Raw genomic sequence first — 19,621 nt, 5'->3', positions numbered from 1 at the left:
ATAGGATCTTGGCTTTATCCTAGGAGTAAAAAAATTGCTTTAACTTGAAAAGTTCTAGGGGTACCTGGGTGGCTCAGTCAGTTAGCTATTTACCTTCGACTCAGGTCATGATCCCAGGGTCCTGGGATTGAGCCCCGCGTTGGGCTCCCTGCTCAGTGGGGAGTCTGCTTCTCCCTCTCCCTCTGCCCCTCCTGCTTATGCTTTCTCTCTCTCAAATACATAAATAAAATCCTTTTTAAAAAAATAACTTAAAAAGGTATAATTGTCATTTACAACATTAGCAGAGGAGATAAGAACATATAGTCATTTCAATTAATACGGAAAATGCATTTGATAAGGTCCAACACCCATTCATGATTAAAAATATTTTTCAGCAAACTAAGAATGTTTAACCTGATGAAGGATATCAACCAAAAAACCCTACAGCGTATCATAATTGTAAAACACTGAAGACATTTTATTCAAAATCAAGATAAGGATGCTCAATGTCATTGGCTTCTCTTCAGCATTGTGCTGTAGGTCCTATAGTACAGCCAGAAAAGATAAGTAATAAAAAAAACATAAGGATTGGAAAGGCTGAAGCAAAGTTGTCATTATGCATAGATGAAATGATTATGTAAAACTTCATAAAAAGTATTACAAATAATTTTAATAAGATTGATGGATTACAAAAGTTCAATACAGAACTCAACTGTATTTCTGTTCACCAGCAACAGAGCAACCAACAAACAAAAAAACTATTTAAAATATCAAACAAAGTCATAAGTGATCTAGCCATAAATCTAACAAAAGATGTTCAAGAACTGTATGGAGAAAATTATATCATAAAATTGGCCTAAGGACCCTGCAAAGGAAAGATTGACGTATTTGTGCCAGCCACTGTGCTGAGTCCTGTATCGTTGCTCGAATGCTCACAACAGCCCTCTCAGTTAGGTTCTTTTATTCCTATGTTAAGATGAGTAAATTCAAGTTCATTCAATAAGTAACTTTTTTAGGGTCCCAGAGTTACTAACATGATATTTCTTTCCTCCCCGGGAAGCCATTTATGTTCCTTTGAATATGATGTTATTTATGGGGAATATGGGGAATTTTCCTGGTGATTCAGGAAAAATAAATTGATCAGGGGGCCCTTTTCTGTTCAGACCTGTCACACTAGCACTGATTGTAGGAGATAGTATTTACTAAGCAGGAAGCAGCAACAAGAGGGTGGGATTCTTTGTGTGCTGGCGATGAGCTAACTCTGGTTTGGACTGTCTGTTGAATGACACAGTTCCAGGTCATTTGGACCAATGAGGACAGTGACTCCACCTCAGGCCTGACCCACTGAGCTCCTGAGCTTCAGCTGTGTGAACAGGACAAGGTGGGGGAGTGTGTGGGGCCAGGCATGAACAGAAGAGGGAGAAAGAAGTATTAATACCTCTTCTCTAGGGCAGAAGAATAAACAAGAGCAGCATTCCTTGGCTATTTGAGATAAAGGCAAATATCATAACAGATTTAAGGAAAAGGTACTAGCTAATTCCTCATCTCTCCCTTTTCAACACAAGCAATCAAAAATTCTCTCTAGTTTTATAAAGCAGATCCATGGAGATCTTTATATTCATCTTGACTTTTGCATACATTAACAAACAACAATGCTTACAAAAAACAGTGCTGGATGCATCAGTATAGTCAAGCAGTCATTAATTGAGCTGTTACAGGGCCACTCTTACAGGAAGCCTGAGGCTTCCTCCTTAGGAAATGAAGCCTGATTCCCCAAGGTTCTGCCTCAACCTCCCTAGTTAAACATGGAGCAGAGAAGCAAGTCAAGTGATGGGGTAATTAGGAAATGAGGAAAAAAAGCATTGAAGTACTTCCCTCCAGGAGGCTATGGTATGAAATGGTCTGTGGACCAAAAAAGACATTATAAATTCAACACAAAAATGTATACTTTCATCCTTGCGTTCACATGGCATACTGTTTTAAATAGGACAATATTATGAAAGAGTAATCTTTCATTCTTTCCCACTTGGGATTCTGATTAAAGTCATACAGTATCAAACAGTTAATAAAATTGTTTTCAAGTGATTTAAGAGTATTTCCTTTTATTTCCTTATTTTATTTTATTTCCTTATATTCCTTTATTTATTTACATTAGCAGCCTTTAAAATGATAATTTAGCATAAATTCCTTACATTCTGACCTTAATATTCTAATATGATTCTTGTCAAACATTTAAAGTATCTTTTTGGGGTGTCTGGGTGGATCAGTCAGTTACGTGTTCAACTCTTGATTTCAGCTCAGGTCATGATCTCAGGGTTGTGAGATTGAGCCCTGCGTTGGACTCGGTGCTGGGCATGGAGCCTACTTAAGATTCTCTTTCTCCCTCTTCCTCTGCACCTCCTCTTCTTTTTCTCTATAAATCAATAAGTAAATGTATCTTTTGAAACTTAGAGTGGATAAAGTTATTTTGGATAAATGGCCTCATTATGGACTAGTTACAATTTATGTATATCTTAAATAGTTTGACTTTGCAGTGGAAAAACTCATTGCCCCTCTATAAAGATTAGATTTAGGTATTCTGGATTTATGGTCATCATGAAGTTTGCCATGAATTTATTCCTTGTTGCCTTCTTGGTGCTTGCCCTGCAGACTAGAATGCTAGTTGCTCTGGGATGCTGTCTCCAGTTCCACTCTGAAAAATTAATTAGTCTTCTACATTCCTATAACTTGTTACTGTAATGTGATATTATGGCACAAAAATACCAAATTGAGTGCCTTGTATTTAAGACCTGATTCTGCTCCCTCCTTACTATCTTGGGTAGACTTTATAAACATTCTGAGCTCACTTTCCTCATCTGTCAATAATGCCTAGTTTCCTCAGTTGAAGGATTTAGTAGATAATATGAGAATGCTGTAATTAGCCATAATACATTATATTAGTGTTAGGTGTTAATGTTGCTCAATGTTTTATTTGATTCTCTATTACATTTTTATTTGACCCCTTTCCTCCTTACATATCCTACAAAGTATAAGCCAAATAAGCTTCAAATGAATGCATTAGTGAGTGAATATATGAATGAATATTTCTGTGAACACTGTGCAATTAGGTATTATGTGAGTTTGCTGTGTGTGTTCACAACAGAGCCTCATTCGTTCTCTCAGACATGGAAGGAGTATTTATTGAGAGCCTGCTGTAGCTCAGATAGAGAACATGGGAGCAGTTTCAACCCTCATGTTTTCAGGCTGGAATTAGTAATTTTTATGTGGTTCCTTATGTTGGAGAAGATTTCATCAAAAGAGTAAGATTTTAAGTTTTGTTTCATGAAACATCAATAATGTATTTTTTAAAAAATATCCAAATATATTCATAATTTCATACTCTGAGAGCTGTCTCTAAAAGTAAGTGGTTTTCAGTATTTGTCGAAGATGCACAAGAAAACATGTGCTTAGGTGATATCACAGTTTTCCTTTGAAAGTCCGTGTATAATGACAAGGGGAAATGCTTCTTTGCAAAGCATAATATTTTTCTAATGGATTTTTAAGCATTTGATTCTTCCCCGTTGTTTGCCAGTTTTTAGCACAAAGAGTTGGAACCAGAGGTACCTATAAGTTTTCCTGTCTTTTCTCCATAATTATCCTATGATTATCCTGTGGAATCTTCTTTAAGTTGTCTCCTATACCCTTTTTTCTTTATTATTTTTTTAAAGATGTGTTTATTTATTTTGGAGAGAGAGAGTGGGGCAGAAGCAGAAGGAGAGCGAAAGAGATGCAGGCCTCAATCCCAGGACCGTGAGACCATGACCTGAGCCAAAATCAAGAGTCTAGCCCAACTGACTGAGTCACCCAGGCACCCCACCCTTTTTTTCTTTAACCAACCTTTTGAAGGTATAATTTACATGCAATACAGTTTACATACATACAATAAAATGCGCCCATTTAAGCAGTGGGTTTTGACAAATATATCTACCACCTAATACCAACCACAGTGAAGACATAGATTATTTCCATAACCCCAAAAGTTTCCCATACCCTCTGCTGTCAGTCTCTCCCGGCCCCAGTTGCAGGCAGCAACAGATCTGCTTGCTATTACTGTCGATTTACTTTGCCTTTTATATATTTTTCATGTTCTTTTCCCACACAGCACAATGTTTTCAAGAGTCATCTGTGTATCAGTAGCTTGTTCCTTTTCACTGCTGAGTAGTATTCCACTGTAAAGATATATCACAATTTATTTATCCATTCGGCTATTACTGAACACTTGTCTTGTTTCCAGTTTGGAGCTATTATTTATTTATTTTTTAAAAATATTTTATTTATTTATTTGACACAGAGAGAGAGAGAGAGCACAAGCAGGGGGAGTGGCAGGCAGAAGGAGAGGGAAAAATGGGCTCCCTGCTCAGCAGGGTGGGTCTGGATCCCAGGACCCTGGGATCATGACCTGAGCTGAAGACAGAAGCTTAACCAACTGAGCCACCCAGGTGGCCTGGGCTATTATTTAATAAAGCTACTATAGACATCTGTCTACAAGTTTTGTGTGGACATATGATTTTATTTCTTTTGGAAAAATCCTAGAGTAGAATGGCTAGCCATGTGATAAGTATATGTCTAACTTTACTAGAAACCGCCAAAGTATTTTCTAAAGTGGCTATAACATATACATTTCCACCTAAAATCTGATAGTTTCATTTCTTCCATATCCTCAACAAAACTTAATACCATCCACCTTTTTTATTTTACCTTTTCCAGTGTATGTGTAGTGGTATTTCATTGTGGTTTTACCTTGCATTTCCCTTATGACTAATGGTGTTGTGCATCTTTTTATGTGTTTATTGGCCACATGTGTATGTTCTTTAATGAAATGTTTATTCTTATCTTTTGTCCATTTTGTTTTCCAATAAAATGAGATTCACATAATATAAAGCTTATGGTATTATGTAATCACCACTTCCTTCTAGTTCCAAAATATTTTAGTCCAAAAGAAAATGCCATACAGAGAAACAGTTACTCCTTATGTCTGCCTCCACCTACCCCCTAGCAACCATCATTTGTGTTCTGTCTCTGTGGATTTAACTAGTCAAGATAATCCATAGAAATGGAATTTGTGATATTTTGTATCTTTACTCCATTTTTTGATAGGATTGTTTGTCTTTTTATTCTTATAATATAGAGTATTATTATTTTTATTATCAATTATAAGTTCTATAGTTCTTTATGTAATCCAAATACAAGTCCTTTGTCAGATGTATATTTAGTAAATATGTTCTCCTAGTTTGTGGTTTGCCTGTTCATTTTCTTTTTTATTTATTTATTTATTTGTTTATTTATTTATTTATTTGTTTCTTTATTTTTTAAATATTTTTTTATTATATTATGTTAGTCTCCATACAGTACAGTACATTCCTGGTTTTTGATGTAAAGTTTGATGATTCATTAGTTGCGTATAACACCCAGGGCACCATGCAATACGTGCCCTCCCCACCACCCATCACCAGCCTATCCCATTCCCCCACCTCCCTCCCCTCTGAAGCCCTCAGTTTGTTTCTCAGAGTCCATAGTCTCTCATGCTTCATTCCCCCTTCTGTTTACCCCCCCTTTCTTTATCCCTTTCTTCCCCTACCAATCTTCCTAGTTCTTATGTTCCATAGATGAGAGAAACCATATGATAATTGTGTCTTTCTCTGCTTATTTCACTTAGCATTATCTCCTCCAGTGCCATCCATGTTGCAGCAAATGTTGAGAAATCGTTCTTTTTGATAGCTGAGTAATATTCCATTGTATATATGGACCACATCTTATTCATTTTCTTAATAGCATCTTTTGAAGAGCAGAAGTTTTAATTTTGATAATTTCAAAATAATTGATTTTTTACCTATCCCAAGGTTGCAACGATTTCTCTCCTGTATTTTCTTCTCATGTTTTAATTTTTTATTTGGGTCTATGATCTATTTTGAGTTAATTTTTGTGTATAATGTGAGACAGCAGTTAAGGAATTTATTTATTTATTTATTTATTTATTTATTTATTTATTTATTTATTTTTTAGTGTTTCCAGTTTTCCTATTACCTCTGGTAGCAGATGAAAGGACTAAAATAAGAAAAACAGGGACACCTGGGTACCTCAGTTGGTTAAGTGACCAACTCTTGATTTTGTCTCAGGTCATGATCTCATGGTCGGTCATGAAACTGAGCCTGTCCTCAGGCTACACACCCAGCTTAAGATTCTTTCTGAAAAAGAAAGAAAGAAAGGAAGGAAGGAAGAAAGAAAGAAAAAAAAGTGAGAGAGAGAGTGAGGGAGGGAGAGAGAGAGAGAGAAAGAAAGAAAGAAAAAAGGAAGGAAGGGAGGAAGAAGGGGGGGAAGAAGGAAGGAAGGGAGGGAAGAAGGAAGGAAGGAACAAAGAAGAAAAGGGGAGGGGAAGTGAATGATTAGTTCCAAGTCTCTCCAGGAATTGATCATGTCCTATTCACTTACTCTGCAATGCTGAGTGGTCATTTCTCCCTTACCCTGGCATATAGTGCTGTGCCAAGGTAAACACAGTCTTTTCTGAGGAATTTTCTCATCAAGAGGAGATGTGAAGATATTAACCTCTGAGATTCCCCAGCCATAAAATGGCCCAGCCTATTTGCCCGTGTGTTGTTCATGGTTGATGAGTTCTTCCTCCTACCCATGGTGAGTCCAGGAAGCTTGTTAGAGCTCTGTTCTTAAGTGGGAACAGACAGCAGGGGCCTAAAGAAAGCTTCTTAAATGAAGTTACAGATAGTGCAACCACAAAATGAAAGAGGAAATTATCAGGGGGAAAGAAAACATCTTTCAGAGCTTAAAAGAGAACTCTTACAAGTTAAACATATAAAAGTAGAAATTATGAAAAACCTAATTAGAAGCATTGGAAGACAAAGTTGAAGGAACTGCCAGAAAGAAGTGGAAAATAGGAGAGAAAAGTTAATAAACTTAACTGGTCCAGGATGTCCAATAACCAGAATGAAAGAAGAGAAAAAATGAAGGAGAGGAAGTATCAATGAAATGACAGAGTAGACATGATTCCACAGTGAAGGGACCCACCAAGGATATTACTCACCCAGTACATAGAAATAGATCTGTACCGAGGAATATCACCATGCAGTGTTGTCAGTGCCCTGGGAACTAGAACAACGCTCAGCTCCTGTAGAGAAAGGAGGAAGACAAAAGCAGTATTGAACTTGGAATAGAAAAATTATTTCCAATCTAGAAATCTATACCCAGCCAAACTGCCCATAAAGTTTGAGGATAGATTATTGACAATTTCATGAATGGTTTCAATGATTTTAGCTCCTAATTGCCCCTGCTTAGGGACCTAGAAGCTGTGAGCTACTAACTTGAAGTCAAGTAAGAAAGGAAGACATAGGATATAGAAAATAGGAGATCTAAAATTCTAAAGCAGCAAAGTAAATCCCTCAGATTTTCTGACAGGAAATACTGGACGACTACTGTGCTAACCAGTCCAGACTGGAGTGAGGCAGAGGCTCCAGGAGAGCCTCATCAAGGCACAGTACATGTGAGGTTCACCACCCTGAAGGAACATTTTGGTAATTGGCTGAGGTGTAGAATTTATGATAAGTACATAGAAAACTAATTTTATTTATTTATTTATTTATTTATTTATTTATTTATTTATTTATTTATTTATGTTTTGATGTAAAGAAAGGGATAAAGAAAGGGGGGTAATCAGAAGGGGGAATGAAGAAAACTAATTTAAAGATCTATATAGAAAAGGAAAAGTGATCATGTTTTACTATATTTAAGATTGCAAATTCCCTGAATCATTGTAATCCAGAAATTTTGGCATGTGGTATTTTTATCAACTTGTTCAAAATACTCTTTTCTACTATGATTTCATATTTGACCCATGGGTTGAAAAGGATGTTGTAAAATTTCAAAGTGGAAGATTTTTTAAACTATATATATTTTGTTAGATTTCTCATTTAGTTATATTGTAGACATACAGTGTGTCCCATACAATACTGATTCTTTGGAATTCATTGAGACCTGACTTATGGCCCAGTGTCTGGTCACATTTTATAAATGTCCTATGTGTGTTTGAGAGTGCACTTTCTCTAATTGTGGGCAATTTTTCTAATTGCCTACCCAACAAATCAAACTTGTTAGGTATTTGTAAGTTTTCCAAGTCTTTACTAATATTTTCCTCAGATTAATTTAACACTTGGCAGGGGTGGGTTGAAATCTCCCACAATAATGTTGGATTTGTTCTTCTCCCTGTAGTTTTGTCAGTTTATACTTTATATATTTCAAGGCTGAGAGCATACAGATTTAGAATTATATGTCTTCCTGGTAAATAAAGCTTTTTAAAAATCAGTATTAGTGACCTTTTTACCCTTAATAATGCTTTCTCTCCTGGAATCTCTTTAGTTTAGTCTAAAAACCACCTCCTCACCTTTTTTTTAGTTAATATTTGCCTAAAACATTTTTTTTTCACCCTTTGAACCTTCCTCTGTTTTAAGAAGTTTCCTGTCAACATCATTTTTATTTTTTTTTTCGTTCAAACTGAACGTGGCAAACTCTGCCTTTTAATTGACAAGTTTAAATCATTTTTATTCCATTTCAAATGTACATAGATTTGTGTCTACCATCATACTTATTACGTTACATTTTTCTGCCTTTTTTGGTGCTTTTTCTTTGCATTTTCTGAGACTTTTTTCTTTGCTTGTTTTTGCCTATATTTCTCATTCCATTTTTTTTTCCATCTAGTAATTTGGAAGTTATACACCATATTTCTGTTCTTTTCGTGGTTATCGTTGAAATTTTACCAGATGTAAATACTCAGTGAAGTCTGGAGTTAATATCTTCATCCTGCTCTGGGCGATATGACCACATGGGACCATTTGAAGTTCATTACCCCATTTGACCTACTTGCTCTCCATTTCCAGTTTTTCAGCTCCCCCTGCATTAGTTGATATTATTGGTGTTGGTGTTATTTTATCCTACTGTTTTGTTTTGATGTGTTTGTATTGATGAAAAGTAGTTCTTGTATCTTAGACCTTTTTTCCAGAATAAGTTCCTTCTTCCTAAAATGCATAATTTAGAAATTATTTTAGTAATTATCCTAATAACTAGTACATATATCAGGCTCTATAGGTGGAAAATGTGCCTAGTGTTTCTTTATTTAAAAATGCCTTTATTTTACCATCATTCATGAAAGATAGTTTTGCTGATACAGTTTTGAAATGGCTTCCATAATTCTGAAAATATTTCACTATCATCGGCTTCATTCATTGCTTTTGAGGAGACTGGTGTAAATCAAATTTTTATTCCTTTGCGGATGGACTTTTCACCCTTTTTGCTTTTAGAATCTTCTCATTGTGTTTGATGTTCTCTAGTTTTATTACAGTATGTGTCCTAGGATGGGTTTCCTTTCAGTTGTCCTGCTTGATATTTATTTCTCTTCCTGTATCTTTGGATTCATTTTTTTCATCAGTTGGGGAGAAAATTTGCACTTACTAAATTATTGCTTCTCCTTCCTCTATTTTGTTCTTCTGAAATTCCTATTAGACAAATGTTAGACTTTCTCATTCTAACTTCTGTACTTCTGTTTTCTCTCATGTTTTTTATCTCATTACGCATTCTAGGTTATTTACTCAAATTTATAACCCAGTTCACATATATACACTCTTCAGGTACATGTAACCATTTGTTTACACCTTTTTAATAACTTCTTTATTTCAATAAATGTAGTGTTTCCTTTTTGAAAGTTCTATTTCATTCTTCAAATCTGCCAAGTCACACTGTATAGATTTTTGTTTTGTATTTTATCTTTGTGATTTTACCTTTTTAAAATAGTTATTCAATATTTCATATCTTTTAATTCTAATATGTCAAGTCCTCTGGAGATCTATTTTTTGTTTTTGTTTTTGTTTTTGTTTTGTTTTGTTTTACTCTTTCCACAGAGTGATTTGTTTCCTTGTACTAGTGATTTTTTTTTTAAGATTTTATTTATTTATTTGAGAGACAGAGAGAGCAGAAACAGTTGGGAAAGGGAGAGGGAGAGGGAAGCAGACTTCCTGCTGAGCAGGGAGCCCCATACAGGACTGGATCCCAGGACCCTGAGATCATGACCTGAGCCAAACGCAGATGCTTAACCAACTGAGCCACCCAGCCACCCCTATACTAGCGATTTTTATTCAAGCACATTTTTATTTGATTTTACTCCATGACAGCTAATGATAAAATTATTATTTTTTTATTTTTTTACGTTATGTTAGTCGCCATACAGTACATCATTAGTTTTTGATGTAGTGTTCCATGATTCATTGTTTGTGTATAACACCCAGTGCTCCATGCAATATGTGCCTTCCTTAATACCCAACACCAGGCTAAAATTAAAGGTGATTTCCTTCAGACAGGATTTACCTTTGCGCCTTTTGTGAATCGGGGGGGGGGGGGGGGGCTGTGGACCTGGGAGAATTAATTGGGAAGTCTAGCTTCTAAGCATTATTTAAAGTTCATTGTTACATGGACACCTGGGTGACTCAGTTGGTTAAGCGTCTGTCTTAGGCTCAGGTCATGATCCCCAGGGTCTTGGGATAGAGTCCCAGATTGGGCTTCTTGTTCAGTGGTCCCCTGCTTCTCCCTCTGTGTACTGCTCCCCCTGCTGTGCATGCACTCTCTCTCTCTCTCTCTCTCTCTCTCTGACAAATAAATAAGTAAAATCTTTTTTTAAAAAGTTCATTGCTTCAGATTTAGCATTCATTCGTTCATCATTTGTCATATGTTCTTTCTCACCATATACTTTCCTATACACCCTCATCCGTAAAATAGTTTTGTTCCTCAGTCTTTTTGGTGGTGTTATTTACTGCCTAATTTTTTTCAGGCTTCAGTAAATATTTTCTGAGAATGTGTCATTTCATAATAAATAAGACTTCATGTACCTGAATTATGAAGTGAAAGGATTGGAGATTCAATCATAAATAGGTTTTTATAAGTACTACCCTTTGAACTTAAAAGTTGGGGGGAATCCCATCATGTCATTGGATATCCATCATGTCTGTGTTGCTGCCAGCAGAGATGCTGGTTTTTATCCTTGTGGGATATGCATGTCTGTAAATATGTGCCTTCTCAGAGAAAGCCCCTTATTAATGTTGTTTTCATCATAATGTTCCATTGAGGCTTTTCTCAGTGTTGAGCATCCATACAAAATAGAAGTGTTTCCTGTTATAACAGACAGGATAAAAATGGGGAGAGAGGGTAATCTCTTTTTGGACAGTGGTAATATATTTTATTTGAAAGGATGATCTTCTTCGTGTGCTTTTAAACCACATTTGGCTCAGGGTTTAGTTTTATGCCAAAAGAAAATTCTGTTTCCTTCTTTATTTTGTGTATAGTGGTCCCAACACCTGTAAGTACAAATCTAAAAGTGCATGTTTGAATTCAACTTCCTCTACCCTGATTTACCCATTCAGGAAAATGATTAAAATGGATCTCTAGTAAAGGAGAAGGAAATCCTGACCTCTGTAGTGAATCAAAAACTGTCTCCTAAAAAAATGTAAATACTTTTTTGTAGAGTCTGCCTTCTCGTGCAAGATGCCTATGGAATGTTCAGTGAAGTGCACTCTGAGGGTGCCATCTTGAAGGACCAACAGTTGGAAGGGAAGTCCTGCAGCCTGATGGGAATGAAGGTTCTACAGAAGGCCACCAGAGGAAGGTGAGGACACTCTGTAATAGCATCTAGTTTGCTGCAATGACTGGTTCCTTTATTAGTGTTTTATCTTTTATTTATTTATTTATTTGTTTGTTTGTTTATTTATTTATTTATTTTTAAGACTTATTTATTTGAGAGAGAGAGAAAGAGCACAAGCGGAGGGAGGGGCAGAGGGAGAGAGACTCTTCAGCAGACTCCCCCATGAGCATGGAGCCAGAGGTGGGGTTCGATCTCACAAACCTGATCTCATGACCTGAGCCAAAATCAAGAGTCAGATGTTTAACCAACTGAGCCACCCAAATGCCTCTTATCTCTTATTTTTAAAGACGATAAACTAGGATCCTAGAGTTTGCCTGTAAAACTAGGCCAGAGGTGAATCAAGCTCATAAAGTACTTCTAGGAGAAAAATTGGCAACAAAAACAATAATGCAGTTTTAGTGATTCCTAATTTTATTGAAAGTTAAGAAGATAAAAAATGTTATGCATGTGTGCTTTAATTCTAAAGATTTTTTTCTGTATGTTTTCCTAGTTAAAAAATAAGATAGTTTTGCATTAGTCAGTTTATGTAAATGAAAATATAACTTAGTATAAGGACATTTTATCAGCATTAAACAAATTCTTAGGTTGTCATATCTTTTTGCTTTCCATAGTAAGAAAGTTTTGTTCTCTGTCAAGTTTCATGGTACCCTACCTTAAAATGTGTTTTTGGATAGCAGGATAGAATGGTATGTAGATCTGGTCCAAACTATGGCAATTACATCTCCATTAATCATCCTAAATCTGTAAGTTAGGGAAAAGAAGAAACATTTTTAATCAAACTATCCAGTCATATAGAGAATTAGCATAAACAGTGAATTTGGGATTTTCTCAATCTTATTTTAATTTCTCCTTCCTTCAATAGTGTATTAATTCTCTTGATGTTAATTTTTTACTTAATTATTGTAACATCTGAGCTTATACCAGAATCTGAGAGAAAAAAAACCCATGATGAATATATGATGTTCTGGTTTTGAAGCAGTTATTGATGGCATCCTCCAGTTGTTTGCATAATGAACATTCTAGCCATGGTCATTCTAAATTGTGAACATTTATTGAGTATTGTTCTGACGGACCTATGTAGGCAGTCAGCATTCCCAGAGACCACAACTCCGTGTCTCATCTGGCTTTCATATAGTACTGTGCAGGTGAGTGATGGCTCTGCCTGAAAGACATGTATTTCATAGAAAGATCCCCTATAAGCCCTGGGTAGATAGATACAAGAACATTTTAGATCCATGAAGATTTGTCTTATAACAAATGCTTCCTTTTATTTATGAAAGGGTGGCTATATTATAATGCAATTGCGTTATAGATTGGGGGTGGGGAGGTTTGCCCAGATATTTAGAAAGCATATCTACATGTGTGAAAAGCTTAAGTTTCACATGAAATGTATCTTTATTAAGGCTGAACCTCATTTTAGTCCTACGGTTTAGAATTACAAGCTTCTAAAAAGACTGTGTAGATACAGTAAATGGTATCGCTGCCCCAACATATTGACCTGACAGCATTAACTCTATCAGGGCCATGGTAATCTTCCTCAATGTGAACTCTACACATGAGCCTCCCACCTGAGCACACCAGGATCCAAGTGGGTGCCCCATCACGGGAAATCCTCCCTATGGGGCAGCACAGTTGCTCCAGCTGCCAGCTTTCCTGGTGTGTTACAGGCCAGACAGAGGCTGCCCTGGGAGGCTTCTTGCTGGAGACTACAGCACATAACTTCTTCTGGCAGTTCTACTGGTTAATGACAGAGCTACTGCAATCCCGAGTCTTTGGCTCTGTAAAGTTCATGTTCTTTTACCATTATGCTTTATAGTTGTATGTGTTCCTAAGACTTAATCTACTTTTTTGTGGGTTACAAGGGGATCCCTACTACTAGATCTATAACATTCCCATAGGAAATGTTTTTACCACAGGAAATGCACTGAGTATTGCAAATAATTCATTTACAAACAAACTTTTTGGAACCCATACCATTTTTAGGTTTGTAACTAAATACTCGATTTTTTTTTTTTAGTTTGGGATTAATTTCTTTACTTATATATTTAATTTAATTTTGGCGGGGCGCCTGGATGGCACAGCGGTTAAAGAGTCTGCCTTCGGCTCAGGGCGTGATCCCAGCGTTGTGGGATCGAGCCCCACATCAGGCTCCTCCGCTATGAGCCTGCTTCTTCCTCTCCCGCTCCCCCTGCTTGTGTTCCCTCTCTCGCTGGCTGTCTCTATCTCTGTCGAATAAATAAATAAAATCTTTAAAAAATAATAATAATAATAATAATAATAATAATAATTTAATTTTGGCACACAGCTACCCAAATAAATGTTTAGATTTTCTTTTTGGTCTTTTGGAAACTATATTTCTTCAAAACAAATGATTAAATCACTTAGGAATGCTGGATGTTATAATTGCCTATTAGTGATATCATCCATTGTCAGTCATCCATCCGTGGCCCAGTAAACACAAATTGTCTCTTTTATTTTCCCCCAAATTACTTTGTTTCGTGGCAACTCCCATAAACTCTAACAAAATATACTTCTCATAAACGTTAACAAAGTACATTTACTTCCCAAAATTCAAGCTAAAATGATTAATTATTATTATATACCTCCAATATCTAATATAGAAAATAACTTTTTTGCCAGTTGGAAAATAGTTGTGTGTTTGGGCTCAGTCATGAAGTCTTTTAGATCTTGGCTGACAGATTTCATCTGATCCATGCTTCTAGTGATGGAAAATCACTACTCCCTATAAGGGCTATGAAGTGGACCGATGACCTCAGAGCTGTCCAGTCAGACAGACATGCTGTTGGATCAGTGTGTGGGGAACACTGCTCTGTCTACCTGCCTCATTTAGAAAAGCTTGCAGAAAAACAACAATCATATCTTTTGTGTTTCTCTGACGTATTTTTGGAGTTGTGTGTCCAAACTGACTGCTTAAAGCAAAAAGAGCCTGAAAAATAGCCTGGATTTAAAGGAAAAAAACTACCATTTTCAAAAAAAAAACTGCTGAGGCATGCTCATTAAACAGAATGTGGAGCTCTGCCTGTGCTTTCTTCCTCTCTAGAGCACTCCCTGCTATTTGTCCAGTGACTCTCTCCTCCTAAGGCATGTGCCCTGACCTTTGTCTTCCCACGTGGCCTGTGCAGCAGTTTAGTGGGTCAAATGAGCAGAAAGGTTACATGACTTTGCTGTCTTAATTCTATGTATGAACTTTATCTTTTTATTGTTGATTATTATACGGTTTTATTTTTATATGATAGGGAAATACTGAGGGGGAAAAGAATTCCTAAAATACGTGTTACCCCTATAGAAATGGAAAATATAGCTAGCCAAATTTTTTGTGGGGGAGGGGAAATTCTTTCAGTTCAAAATCCTACTCATATTTGTGTCCCACTTGTTAAAACCCACTAATCTCTGCGTCTAAAATGACTAATTTGTAGGTGGTATTTGATTTAGATCTGTTGACTGGCCCTTTAAGGGAAGATTTTATTGAAGAGCATTTAACAGTACTCACTATATACAGAAGGCTCTACCTGAGTACCCAGAATGAGAAGGAAGCAGTTGACATGATCTTTGACCTTAAATTCCATCCCTTTGAACAGAAAACTAGACAGGCACAAGTACTGGAGCAGTTAATGTTTTAAGTGACTAGATCCTAACTGGCTGATCTCAGATTTCATAAAAGAAGTTAGTGAGAACAAATGCCTTAAACATCCTGACCTGTCAGAAAGAAAAGTTCTCTTCAAACTGGTAAGATGTTATCTGTGGAGATAATATGCAAAAGAGGAAATGAGAGGGTTTATTGAAAAGATAATTCACTCATTGATTCTGTAATTCTTTAGTGCCTCTTGGTGCTGTGCCCCTGGCTGATGGCTGTGGCACTGAGCTAGCTCTGTGCTAGATTTTTGGGATTTATCCTAAACCAGAATATACTGGGGTATAAAGTCAACTAGATAAAGCCTTATGTCCTATTTTTAGGGATTCTGCATCAATCCAAGAGAAAATTAGGGCCTCTGTGGATTTTCAGAGAAGAAAAGAAGAGATAATAAAAATAAAAATCAAGTTAAGATGATCCTGCTGTTTTACCTACCTCTAGTGGATTTGAGATAGAGGGAGAGATTGGGGCAGGGCTACAGATTTGGGAACTTCTATAGCAATTGAGAGAAGGAGAACAAAGAACCAGTTAGGAACTAATCTTAATTTCTGATACCTGCAGGCAGCTCCACCAGGACTGTAAAAATAGACGGTTCCCTCCAAGAGCTCATGGACCACAGGAGAGCCAGGGGTGACCCAAGCAGACACTGACTGGCAAGTGCCTAATACAGAGAGCTGTGGGCTGATAGCAGCCACCTTTGAGGGGGTTTCTGAGGGCAGGTCAAGATTTAGGAACCCTGAAGAGAACAGGAAAGGCCTGGGGCTAAGGACTAGAATGAGGAAGGGAGGGAAGACTGTCTCCATTATCTCCTTTGGGAGCCAGACTGAAGATAAGTCTGGTCAGCTTTCATGATAGAGTGAGGGGTGGGCACTTTGTGTGTGGGGTGGTGCATTTCCGAGAATGATCCAAATGATAGTTACTCTTTAAATGTCAACTTTTTTTTTTTCAAGGTAACAGATTAAGTACTGAAAATTTTTATACTAGAAGCCAAGTTTAATCAAAATGCTCAAATACTAACCCCATAGTCAGGATTCAGAAGTCCTTTACAAGCCCTCCTGCTAGTTCCCAGTGAGCTGCATTTGTGGCCTTTAGTCCCGCCACTTAGGCATGTGCCATGCCCTAGACCTAGAACACTTTGCCTTTCCCCTGGGCCTTATTTAAGCCGCACCTTTCCTTCATAGGCCAATCTTAAGATGCTGCTTCATTAAGACTCCTGGCACCTGTACCCAGCACCGCTTCCTTTATCTCCTGCAGTTACTGCTGGGTCATCTCCTCCCTTCCTCCACATGGGCACCCAGTGGTCATAGTGCTGCTCACTTCAATGCCCACGCCCAGGACTCTGTAGGATTCCTGCTGACCTGTGTCCTACTAGACAGGTATACTTTAATGTAAATAAGAGTGACATCGTAGGCCTGAGTTTGAATATGTCCATTTTTTTGGTAATAATATACAAACATCAAGACTTATGAGGAATCTTGGAATGGCTCTCTCAAGCTGGCCTGCACCATGTGCCTGGCTCTGACTCACACCAAGATAACAGACCTTGTCTTGGTCATTGTCACATTCCTTTGCATGGTGTAGACAATCAGTAAAAGTTGACGTTGATTAGAATGCCTGGTGGCCAGTATTTCAAACTGGTCTGCCCCATTGTTAGGCTCTGTGAGGGCAGGTGCTGTTTCTTGTTCACCATTGTATTTCTTGGCACATGACACGCTCATAATAAGTACTTGTGAAATGGACATTAGTTGTTTGCTTGGGTTTATCTTAGAGTTTTCCTCAATAAGATTTGGGTGTATATTTTTGTACATGGTAAGTGATAATTGTGGGAGCTCAATTTTAGCAGGAAGAATGGAAATCATTTGGCCCCAAGTCTTGCATCCAGTGCAAGTGAGGGCCACGCTCTCTATGAACCTCTGGACATAGACCTTGCCTCACAAAGTCTAAGGGGACATGCATGGGGTTGTGCTGTGAAAACGCTTTACCAAAGAGGGGGAGAGTGTGAATGTCCATTACTTAATATTTCACAGAAAAAAAGTTTCCATGCATTGCACTTTGGTTTTCTTGTCTTTTTTAGTCCTCACAAGAGTCAGTAAAAGACTCTGTTCTCACCCCCATCTTAGAGGTGAAGGTGATTGGCCCAGGGTCACACAGTGGGCCAAGGTCAAACTCCAGTGTGATGTGACACTAAGGTGTTCAGTCTCCTGTGGAGACCTTTGCCTTCGCTCCAGCTGGATGTGACCCAGAGTACACAGAAGTGCAGTAGAAGGGAGTCATTAGGAATTATTCAGTGCAAGTCAACTGGGTTGGGTTAGGGTTATTATTGAGGAACCATTTCAGATGCTCTTTTAGCAGGAAATATGTGGTGGTGAGAGTTCTCCTTGGGTAAGAAACTTATGTAGTAATTTCCTTCCTTTGATTTTCCCTCTTCAAAAAGGCCACCCTTTTAAAGAGCTACATGCTTCCTTTGGGGTTTGAGGTCCAGAAACTCTTGTTAATTGCTGTGGTTGGAAAGCCTTCTTTTAAGGGATGTTCTTAATAATAATTTCATGACTTTGAAAAATAAAATTGCTCCTGGGGATCACTTAGGTTTCTGGAAGGTGAATAAAATGTCAGTGGATGAGAATATACTAAATCTTGAAACCAGTGATGCTCAAAGAAGCAAAAGGAAGCTCCCCTAAACAAGCTTCATGCTATTAATTTTACCCCTTAATCAGTTTAGAAGTATGTTTTGTGTTTCCTCTGTAGATTTTATTGTTTTCTTTCTGCCATTGTTTCTTAAAATGAGTATTTTAAATGAAAATTTAATCTTTCTATTGTCCTTGAAAGTGGAATTATTTTTGGTCTCTATTTAACAATTGTACAGGGAAGCATAAACAACAGTAGAACAGTAAATAGTAGTTTAAATAAGCAAATATTTTCAAGATTGTATCCCCCCTTCTTCTTCAACCTTTCTTAATATTGTGTATGTGTTGTTCTTGTGTTCTGATGTATTTCTTTCCTGACATTATAGAGAGTTTCTTATATATCTGTGCTGCCCACACTCCCTTATTTTGCTGCTGTGCTGTTCTCTAATTTGAGGGCAACCAAATGGACATTCTGCATAGAGTGGAAAGAGTCTTAACTTGAAATCAGGAGACCTGGATTGTACTCCTGGCTGTGCTACCAGTACCAGTAACTCTGGCCCCTGATACATCTGGAAATGAAATGACTAGACCAGATAACCTTCAGGCCTCTTTAGGTTTATTACTTTCCCTTTCAGGGAGTCTTTTATTTTTAGCTTTGTACACAAAGATACTTTTTCCATTTGTACATCTTTTCCTTAAAGAAAATATTGAACCTGTTGTTTAAACAATCTTCTTACCGATTAATTTGCAAAGTTGCCATCTTTTTGGTAGGTACGGAGCATACATCTTTGGCTGAGCATAATAAATATAGTAAACCTTGAAGGTATATAAAGTAAGGATTACAGTCAGCTAGATTGTGACTTTCAATGTAAAGCATTTGTGAAGGTAAAACAAGCTCTACACAACTTTTCTTTGAAATAGAAACATTTTAGGAAGATGATGTCTATTTTCCTAATTATTGTTTGCTCTAATCACTTTATTTCTGAGTGTCTTTGTTACTGTGAACTGACAGTTATTTTTATTAGATTCTAATCAAAGATTAATAGAAATCATACCTTTTATTTTTATTTAGAGGGAAGGTATTTTTTGAAATCTGAGGTTATAGTCCCAAGTCACACAAATCATGATTAGATATAGAACTCTAGACTCCACCTGTTGAATTCCTTCCTTATATATTTGATTGCTTTGCTGCAATCACATTAATTAATTCTGATACAAGGAGATCTTTACTTAATAACTTAATCTGTTTAAAATAGTTTTAGTACCGTACATTTTGCTTAAGAACAATGAGAATAATTGGGAAAAGTTTCATCGTTAATTTACAAAGACCTACGTGCTCATTTTATTATGATAAGAAGGAGATGTATAGAAGAAATAAGGTAACCTAAGCATTATCATGCATCAAAGCTTGGTTTGTGTATTTTTATTATCAGCTAAATAGTCATTAGTATTCAGCGGCTTAATTAAGAACAATCAGAACAAAAGCAAGAGGGAACTTATAAGCCTGAGTCAGAAGAATATGGGGACATAGCACCAGTAAGAAAATTCAAAAGGATACAATTAAACCAAACTGAAATGCGTGAGGTGCAAGAAGGGAGGATGAGCAAACCAATGGTAAATAAGTGGGCAAACCCAGTGCTC

General features: G+C 37.0%; 1 protein-coding gene across 4 annotated transcripts in view; it reads left to right on the top strand.

The window, feature by feature from the left end:
* The window catches only part of SPIDR (scaffold protein involved in DNA repair), a 486,766-nt gene that overhangs the window by 401,749 nt on the left and 65,396 nt on the right, over positions 1-19,621 (top strand). For all 4 annotated transcript variants that reach the window (XM_045789117.2, XM_087864884.1, XM_087864886.1 and 1 more), the window contains one exon: positions 11,528-11,668. In XM_045789117.2, the coding sequence (XP_045645073.1) occupies positions 11,528-11,668 (141 nt within the window). The remainder of the gene's footprint in view (positions 1-11,527; positions 11,669-19,621) is intronic.

The sequence above is a fragment of the Ursus americanus genome, chromosome 9 (genome assembly GCF_024610735.1).
Source record: "Ursus americanus isolate L20-20 chromosome 9, mUrsAme1.1.p, whole genome shotgun sequence".
Lineage (NCBI taxonomy): Eukaryota > Metazoa > Chordata > Mammalia > Carnivora > Ursidae > Ursus > Ursus americanus.
Note: the sequence above shows the minus strand (reverse complement) of the source record. Positions and strands in the feature narration are given on the sequence as shown.